Here is an 8,739-nt window from a genome sequence, read left to right as displayed (position 1 = left end):
CCCCCCCGCCCCCCCCCCCCCGCCCCCTGCCCCCGGCTCCTCTGTCACTTCCTGATTCCCGCTTCCTGCTTCCCAGAGGCCGGGATCCGGAGCCGCCCGAGGCCCGTGCCGCATCCCCCGGCGTCCCCGGTGAGCGCAGCGGGACGGAGCTGGGAGCGCGGGCGGGGGACCGGGCGGGGCTGCGGGGGCGGAGCCGCGGGAGGCTGGGGTGGGGGGTCGCGAGTCCGAGGAGCCCTTACCCTCCGCGGCGCGCCACCCTCAGCCCCAACTCCTTGTGGCCGCCCAGCGTCTCCCGCCACCCAGGTTCACCTTGGACCCCGCTCCGAGGACGCCCTGGGATGCTCTGCGGCCGGGAGCGGCATCCTGACCCCCGCCCCCCAGTCCTGCAAGGCCCCCTGGGCCGGCCTGGGGCTCCCTGCAGCTCCCTGCGCATTCCTGCAGGCACTGCACATTCCCTGGGGCTCAGAACTGGGGCCTAGCGCGGCTCCACATTGGAGACCTTTCCCCATCACCCAGCTTCCAAATCCTGGGCAGGAAGGAGCCTGCTTGGAACTGACTAGGACCCACAGAGGAGCTAAGCTTGCCCTGGCTTCGGCACCTCCCACCTCCCCCACACATACCAGAGCCAGGGAGGGGCCTGCGTAGGGTCCTGCAAAGCCCCTGGGGACTCAGCAGTGTGGGCCTTGGGTCAGTGCACTCCTCCCACCTCAGATGCCCCTTTGGTGGGGGGCAGCCAGGGTCTGCACCTGTGACCCCGTTCGGTAACTGGGGAAACTGAAAGCCCAGAGGGTTACCATGACCCGGTTGCATCCTCCCCACGTCCCTTCGTGCAGCCCTGGGAGGGTTGGGGGTTGTTGGGATGGGTGAGGGGTGATCGAAGCTTCTCCACCCTGCAGACATGTCCTTCCGCAAAGTGGTTCGGCAGAGCAAATTCCGGCACGTGTTTGGACAGCCGGTCAAGAATGACCAGTGCTATGAAGATATTCGAGTGTCCCGTGTCACCTGGGACAGCACCTTCTGCGCTGTCAATCCCAAGTTCCTGGCTGTGATCGTGGAGGCCAGCGGCGGGGGTGCCTTCCTGGTGCTCCCCCTAAGCAAGGTGGGCCCCATCAGGGCTGGGGGAAGGACTGGAGACTTGGCCACACCTTCCAGGCCTCTCTGCTCACTTCCCTTTCTGTATCTTGCCCATCCCCACACTGCTGGGCAGGTGTCATAATCCAGATTTATTGCCTAAAAGAGGTGTTAGCACAGATGGAGAAAGTTCTTTATTGCCACTGAGTCAGGGTCAGAGGGAACAGACATTTCCTGCTCACCTTTGACTGCCCCTCTCATGCCCGCAGACGGGCCGCATCGACAAGGCCTACCCGACGGTGTGTGGACACACAGGACCCGTCCTGGACATCGATTGGTGTCCCCACAATGACGAAGTCATCGCCAGCGGCTCGGAGGACTGTACGGTCATGGTGAGGCACAGGGCTGTGGTTGGGCCCAGGTCACAGGTGTGGCTCGAGGCTGCCGGCAGCAGGGCCAAGCAGAGGCCTCAACGGCCATCCACACCACTCCCGCAGGTGTGGCAGATCCCGGAGAACGGGCTCACCTCCCCACTGACAGAGCCGGTGGTGGTGCTGGAGGGACATACCAAGCGAGTGGGCATTGTCACCTGGCATCCGACTGCCCGCAACGTGCTACTCAGCGCAGGTCCGCACTGCCCCCCCCACCCCCCCCCCGCCCCTCTCTGTGCGCAGCTCCGGAACCCACACCCTCTCCCAGGCCCATCTGACAGGCAGTAAAGCCGAGGCCCACAGAGGTCAAGAGGCCAGGTCTGGCCCCAGGAGGGGGGTCGGAGCCAGCCCGGTGGGCTTACGGCCCCCCGCGTCGCAGGCTGTGACAACGTGGTGCTCATCTGGAACGTGGGCACGGCGGAGGAGCTGTACCGGCTGGACAGCCTGCACCCGGACCTCATCTACAACGTCAGCTGGAACCACAACGGCAGCCTCTTCTGCTCCGCCTGCAAGGACAAGAGCGTGCGCATCATCGACCCCCGCCGCGGCGCCCTGCTGGCGGTACGTGGCCCCGGAGGCCTAGGATGGTAGTGGACAGGCCGAGGGGCTGTGTCGGCTGCCGCACTGACCGCTCTGTCCCCCGGACAGGAGAGGGAGAAGGCTCACGAAGGGGCCCGTCCCATGCGGGCCATCTTCCTGGCCGATGGCAAGGTGTTCACCACAGGCTTCAGCCGCATGAGCGAGCGGCAGCTGGCGCTGTGGGACCCGGTGAGTGGCCATGGCCAGCCTGAGGGGACAGGCTGGATTGAGACTTGGACCCCACCCTGGGCAAGGAGGGCAGGAGTCACCCTGGAGAGGTGTGTGGGTCCCAGGGTCTCAGCCTGACACCTGAGGCCCTCAGGACCTGGAACCCTGCCAACCTCCTCTGTCCTTACTCCTCACTCTCCAGCCTCCCCGCTGCCTCCACCTCCCTCCAGGCCCTACCCCACCTTGTTCTTGCCAACTGAAAGGCCCTTCTCTCCTTTGCTTGCCTGTTCCCATCTGGCAGCCCTTCGGGGCCCAGTGCAGAGGGCCCCTCCTCCAGGAGGCCTCCCAGCTCTTCTCCTGAAGGGCTCTGTCCCATAGCCCTGTGCTTCGGTATAGTGATCTCAGTGGGCCCCTCTGAGACGGGGTAGTGCTGCCTGGCACCCCCCCACTCCCACGTGCTGGGCTTTCACCTGAGAGCAGATAAAGGCCTGGAGTAGGCTAGGAAAGTGGGATCCTGGGAGTAGAGGGGATCCAGGAGGGTGGGAGAGAACCCATCTGGCATGGTGGGGGCAGTGCCAGCCGGCGTGGGAGGCAGCCTGGGGCCAGTCCTGATGGGCTGGGACGGTGAGGAGATGGAAGGAAAGTTCTGGCGTGGCCTGACTGCCCACCACCCCGTGTGCCAGGAAAACCTTGAGGAACCCATGGCCCTACAGGAGCTGGACTCCAGCAATGGGGCGCTGCTGCCCTTCTACGACCCGGACACCAGCGTGGTCTACGTCTGCGGCAAGGTGGGGCCAGGCGGNGCCTAAGTGCTGACCCCTGCCACCTCCCACCCCACAGGGTGACTCCAGCATCCGGTACTTTGAGATCACAGATGAGCCCCCCTATATCCACTTCCTGAACACATTCACCAGCAAAGAGCCCCAGAGGGGCATGGGCAGCATGCCTAAGAGGGGCTTGGAGGTCAGCAAGTGCGAGATCGCCCGGTAAGAAGGGCCTCCCGGGTGGCTGGCTGCAGAGGGATGAGTTGGTCCCAGCGGCAGAGGCCTGGCCATGGCTGGGCGGGGTGAGAGATCAGATCTCCGGAGGCTGCTGAGGAGCGGGAATCAGCCCACAGCAGGGCCACGGTCAAGGTCAGACTGTGGAGGGGTTGGGGTGAGGCCTGGAAGTGGAGAGTGCAGGGAGCCCGGGAAGCTGGAGGGGGAGGTTCCACCCTCGGTTCCTCCCTCCCTCCCCTTTCCCAGGTTCTACAAACTGCATGAGCGCAAGTGTGAGCCCATCGTCATGACGGTGCCAAGAAAGGTGAGGCCACCTGGTTCCCTGCCTACCCACTCCCTTCCCCAGTGGACAGGCCACGTGGGAGTGACCGGGCTGAGGCCTGTGAATGGGACATGGTTGAGTGTGGATGTGGTCAGTGAGCTGGACAGACACCAGCATGCCTTTGGGCCACCGCCAGGCGTTGGGCTGTGCCAGGCGGGGCATAAGACAGGATGAGACTGGGTGAGCTGAGGCCCTGCTCGGGAAGAGCCGTGGGAGACAGACGCGGGGCAGCCGTGGAGGGCCCCCTGTGGCAGGCAAGGCAGGACCAACAGCATGGCTAGGGTAGGGCCCTCCAGCGGTGGGTCTAGGCCAGGCAAAGGGCACTGAGGTAAGAGCGGAGAGAGGGACGGGAGTCTGGCTGTCGTGGAGACTCCCATTTAGAGGGGATCAGTCCACGTGTGACCGGCCTCAGATACCCACCCAAGAACCTTGGACGAGCTTCGTTTTTTCCCAGCCAGCATTTACTGAGCGAACTGTTCATCGTGCCAGGCACATCCCAGGGAGGAGAGCTATGAATGAGGCTGATGAGTTCACAGTCCCTGGGACACAGACAGGGCTCCCAGAATCCCATGAAGCCACATAGCTGACCCCTGCTTAGGAGCGTTGGGAAGGCTCCTGAGTTACTGGCCTTATCCGGAAGGGAAGTGAAATGAGAAATTGGTGCTTTAGAGAGGCCACTTGGGGCCAGGCCATTGGAGGATGGGTTGACAGGGTGCCAGCCTGGAGGCCGAGAACGGTGAGGAGGTGGCTACCCAGGGTCCAGACAAGAGGATCCTGCCACTGGGCCCCCAGCTGATCCAGACCTCCCCCACCCCCTGCCCAGTCGGACCTCTTCCAGGACGATCTGTACCCTGACACAGCCGGGCCTGAGGCAGCCCTGGAGGCAGAGGAGTGGGTGAGCGGGCAGGATGCCAACCCCATCCTCATCTCCCTGCGGGAGGCCTACGTGCCCAGCAAGCAGCGGGACCTGAAGGTCAGCAGGCGCAATGTGTTATCCGATACCCGGCCTGCCGTGGCCCCTAGCTCGGCCCGCCCCGGGGCTTCCACATCTGCTGTGTCCGTCCATACTCTCGTCCCCGGCGGCAGCCTCACCGGAGCCGCGGTACGTGTCCCCCGGTCAGGGTGGTGTGGGGAAGCCCCAGTTGCCCTGGTCTGCTGTGTGTGTGCCTAAACCCTTCACGGCCCGTCCGTCAGGCTCAGGCCCCGGCCTGGTAGATTTGGGGAGGGCTGCAGCTCCACGACCCCTGACTCCTGCCCCCACGTCCCTGCAGGAGGCTGGGAAGCTGGAGGAGGTGATGCAGGAGCTTCGGGCACTGAGGGCGCTGGTCAAGGAGCAGGGGGAGCGCATTGGTCGCCTGGAGGAGCAGCTCGGCCGCATGGAGAATGGGGACGCGTAGGACCACAGGCCCAGGGGATGCCACTCCCCCTCACTTCCTCCTCCTCCACTCTCTCCTCACTCAGCCTCTGCTGGCAAGTCACAGCACTCGCTGGCTGCCTCCTGCCCCCTGCCCAAGGCCTCCGGGGCAGGTTCAGGGGCAGTCCACACCGACCCACCCTGTGGGCCTGGGCTGGAGCCACGCCTGGCTCTTGTCGTTACTGTGGAGGATTTTTGTATCAAGGCAAGCTTATACTCTGAGGGACCATCTCTCCCCAGCTCCCTGCTCCCTCCCCAGAGGAAGTGGGAGGGACAAGCTCTATATTTTCATTCCAAATAAAATTCTCTTTCTAAAAGCCAGGTTTGCCCTCTGCAAAGGGTGGGGCTGGGAAAGGAAGTCTGGAACGCTGGGGGCAGTTGAAGCCGGCCCACAGGGATCCCAGTTGCGAGAAAGGTCTGGGGGCCGTGAGCATCCCCCCACAAGTCATTGCTCCCCTGAATTACGCCAGCTAGAGAATCTGAGGCCACAGACCTGTGGATGCCCAGGACTGCGTCCTGCTTTGAGCTGGTACCTGGCTCCTCCTTTTGGAGGCCTGGCCACAGGCTCCACAGCCCCAGCCTCACCCAGTGAGACATCTGCGAGGCTCTAGTGTGGGTTAGGTGGTCCCCAGAGGCCCGCGGCCCCCAGGAGGGGCCTATGGCAGGGAGGGCTGGGTGGGGTACGTGGGCAGGAAGCGGAAGCGCCCAATAACCCCTAGCTGCAGCTGAGCACGCCAGAGCTCACTTCCACTCAACACAGCCAGAGCTGGTGGCGGGCGCCAAGCACCGAGGCCGGCAAACTGATGGTGAGCACGGGGACCCGCTGGGTCCTGCAGTGGGGGCCACAGGAGGTCAGAGCTGAGTGTCTGGGCCCTGGGCACTAAGGGAGGACCTCTGCATTGGGTCCCAGGAGAAGCAGCCAGTTGAGGGCAGAGACAGGAGACCCAGGGCAAGCGTGGGGCAGAAGCTGGGCCTTCCTCTCACCTCACCTCAGAGGTGGGCCTCCCTGGGACTCAGGATGTGCCCCCGGCACCCCTCTCCAGGCCTGGCCCCCTTCGGAAACCTCTGATAGAGCCTCTCACCTGTTCTGCTGGTGAGCTGGGACCTGGGCATAGAAACTACGTGCGTCCCTGGAACCTGGGCAAACAGAGCCCCGGGTGAAGGGGAGGGTTGCTTGAATCTCGGCACCCCTCCCCCCACCGACACCTCCCACCTGCCTTGTTCCAACCGCAGGCTTCCTCTGGTAGCAGCACCCGCCTCCCCCAGCGCCAGGCCTTGCAAGCCTGAGGCCCCCAGGGACGCGAGTGGAACGGAAATGCTGCAGCTGGGGCAGTCCTGTGGGTGGGAAAGGAAGAGGGGTTTCAGGGACACCCCCCCCATCCTGAGACCTGACCAAGTAGAGGGTAAACAGTTGTCTCGGAGTTGGTCCCTCCATTCCCACACCCCAGGAAGAGCCAACCCCAACACCAGCCTCGCAGATCACCACCCTCCCTCCATATCCCACCTGCACCCCCACCGTCAAGAGTCTTGACCCATCTGACCAGTATTTACTGAGCACCTACTGTGTGTGCCAGAAATGAAGTGCTTGAGCCAGAAAGATTCCTGTCTCCTTGCTGCTTGCTCTGGTGAGGCAGATAAGGCAATAAATCAGAAGCACTTCTAGGCTGTGTGAGGGGTACGAGGGAGAGCAGAGTAGAGCCAGGCTGGGCCCGGCCGCAGGGGTGAGAGGCAGCCTTCTGGGTCCGATTCGGCCTCGCTGAGGTGGTCTGAGCCAAGGTGAGCCGGCAGCCATGTGGTGCTCGGGGAGTGGAGCGTTCTGGGTAGAGGGAACAGCCGGCACACAGGCCCGGTGCGGGCAGGCTCCTGCAGTGCAGGTGGGGTGGCGAGGGTGGGGGCTCAGAGGCTCCAGGGCCACATCTCAAAGGACCAGGGCCTTGCCGACCCAGTAAGAACGTGGGCTTTTCTGCTTGATTGTCCCCATCTTGCCCGAGAGGCAACTAAGGAGCCAGTCACCCGGCCTGACCGCCCCCAGCCCAGGTGACGAGCCCCTGCCTGTCTCCCCACAGGACCTGCCCTGTGCCCTAGGGCTCGGGACATTGCTGGCCCTGCCAGGGGTCCTGGGCTCGGGCAGTGGCGCCCAGGACAGTGCGGGCTCCAACTCCGTCACTGTCGTCGTGCTGCTGCTGCTGCTGCTGCTGCTGGCCACCGGCCTGGCGCTGGCCTGGCGCCGCCTCAGCCGTGACTCGGGGGGCTACTACCACCCGGCCCGCCTGAGCGCCGCGCTGTGGGGCCGCACCCGCCGCCTCCTATGGGCCAGCCCGCCCGGCCGCTGGCTCCGGGCCCGGGCCGAGCTGGAGTCGCCCGATGAGGACCCAGAGCGGCAGCAGGACGAGCAGGACGTGGAAGAGGACTACCACCTGGTGGGTGGCCTGGAGGAGGCAGCGTCCCAGGAAGAGGGTCAGGGATGCGGAGAGGGGCCCGGCCCACAGCACGTCCCAGAGCCAGCGGAGGAAGCACGTGACAGTAACATCGAAGGGGGCCTGGGCCTCAGCGCCCAGGGGCCGGCGGGCTCGGGGGGCAGCGCCGAGGCCCTGCTGAGCGACCTGCACGCCTTTGCTGGCAGCGCGGCCTGGGACGACAGCGCCGAAGCGGCTGGGGGCCAGGGCCTCCACGTCACCGCACTCTAAGAGCCAGCGTGGTGTCCCATCCCTGTCACTGTGCCTCTGTCTCCCGAGCTGCCCTGCCCTGGGCCCATCGTCACCCACACCCCCCCATGAAGTCTCAGACGATTGCTCCCCCACCAGTTCTGTCCCCAAACCTGTGCATCCCTGTCCCCACCAGGAAGGCCGCCCATCCCTAGGGGCACTGGGCAGCCATCTGAAATAAAACCCCTCTGGCCTTGTGACTCTGTGGTCCTGTAGTGACCCTTCCCATCTCTGAGCAGGGGCTCCTCTGGGCACAACCCCACCCGATCCTGCCCCCGGAAGTCCAAGGGAAGAGCCAGGTCAGTGCCATGATTCAATATTTTAATTCTCCAAGGGCACAGCGCAACTGCAGGCCAGCCGGGTGGCGAGGCCACTCCACGGACAGCCACAGCCTGTGGCCCTTCGCGGGCATGGTTCAGGGGCACAGCCACCCCCAACACAGACACGCTCTCACACACACTCACTCCTGTATCCCTAGACACACCTCCAGGTCTGCGGAACTGGCCCAGGGTCCCGCTTGCTCTCAGGGCCCCCCATCCTCCTAGCGGCCTGGGCGCCCACGGCCCCTCTTAGACTTCTTGGTCCCTGAGGGGGGTCGGATGGGGAGTGGGGCAGTGCTCGACGGTGGTGGCGGTGGCGGTGGCGGCGGCAGGAGAGGAGGTAGAGGGGGCTCCGTGGGCTCCAGTGGGCCAGAGCTGGGCCGGAATCCCTCAAAGGGCAAGAACTTCAGGGGGCTGCAGGGGAAACCAAGGATTGAGTCAGCACGTGCTGGCACTGGGGTCAGAGGGCCGACGTCCCCCCCACCCAGGCACAGAGGCCGTGAGGTAGAGTGCCCAGCCAGGCAGCCCCTGCCACAAGGGGTCCCCGAGGGGTGGATGGGAAAACAGAGACTAGAACTGAGATGCAGCCCTGGGGTCGGCTGGCAGAGTGAAAGCTAGAACCGGCCTCCTGCCCCAGCTACACACTCCCCTCTGGCCTGTGGTACCTGACCGGGGTCCGGGGGCTGCTGTTGAGGCGCCTGGGGGAGCGCAGCTTGGGCTGGAAGGAGAAG

The 8,739-nt window shown here is 64.9% G+C and overlaps 2 protein-coding genes and 1 long non-coding RNA gene across 4 annotated transcripts in view; 2 read left to right on the top strand and 1 right to left on the bottom strand.

Moving 5' to 3' along the window:
• CORO1B (coronin 1B) overlaps positions 1 to 5,300 on the top strand; it is a 6,790-nt gene extending 1,490 nt beyond the window's left edge. Inside the window, exons 1-11 of one of the 2 annotated variants that reach the window (XM_040639513.1) lie at positions 21 to 129; positions 897 to 1,099; positions 1,341 to 1,463; positions 1,569 to 1,698; positions 1,882 to 2,063; positions 2,151 to 2,270; positions 2,933 to 3,037; positions 3,090 to 3,235; positions 3,494 to 3,551; positions 4,393 to 4,671; positions 4,841 to 5,300. In XM_040639513.1, the coding sequence (XP_040495447.1) occupies positions 899 to 1,099; positions 1,341 to 1,463; positions 1,569 to 1,698; positions 1,882 to 2,063; positions 2,151 to 2,270; positions 2,933 to 3,037; positions 3,090 to 3,235; positions 3,494 to 3,551; positions 4,393 to 4,671; positions 4,841 to 4,966 (1,470 nt within the window). In that variant the 5' untranslated portion in view covers positions 21 to 129; positions 897 to 898 and the 3' untranslated portion in view covers positions 4,967 to 5,300. Of the gene's footprint in view, positions 1 to 20; positions 130 to 896; positions 1,100 to 1,340; positions 1,464 to 1,568; positions 1,699 to 1,881; positions 2,064 to 2,150; positions 2,271 to 2,932; positions 3,038 to 3,089; positions 3,236 to 3,493; positions 3,552 to 4,392; positions 4,672 to 4,840 lie in introns of those variants that run through there. The other variant, XM_040639514.1, reaches the window with a different exon arrangement.
• A 333-nt stretch (positions 5,301 to 5,633) lies between these two features.
• On the top strand, positions 5,634 to 7,888 carry LOC121104802 (protein tyrosine phosphatase receptor type C-associated protein-like). Its single transcript, XM_040639518.1, has 2 exons — positions 5,634 to 5,789; positions 7,050 to 7,888. Exons 1-2 carry the CDS (start codon positions 5,787 to 5,789, stop codon positions 7,668 to 7,670), a joined length of 624 nt encoding a protein of 207 aa, XP_040495452.1. The 5' UTR covers positions 5,634 to 5,786; the 3' UTR covers positions 7,671 to 7,888.
• Positions 7,889 to 7,992: 104 nt separating this feature from the next.
• LOC121104804 lies at positions 7,993 to 8,739 on the bottom strand. The gene is made up of 2 exons (XR_005837181.1): positions 8,674 to 8,739; positions 7,993 to 8,422 (listed from the first exon to the last, which is right to left on the bottom strand). It is a non-coding gene; the product is annotated as an uncharacterized LOC121104804 (long non-coding RNA).

This window comes from Ursus maritimus, unplaced genomic scaffold, assembly GCF_017311325.1.
Source record: "Ursus maritimus isolate PB19 unplaced genomic scaffold, ASM1731132v1 scaffold_23, whole genome shotgun sequence".
NCBI classification, from domain to species: domain Eukaryota; kingdom Metazoa; phylum Chordata; class Mammalia; order Carnivora; family Ursidae; genus Ursus; species Ursus maritimus.
The sequence above is the reverse complement of the archived record's forward strand: the minus strand, read 5'-3'. Positions and strand labels throughout refer to the sequence as shown.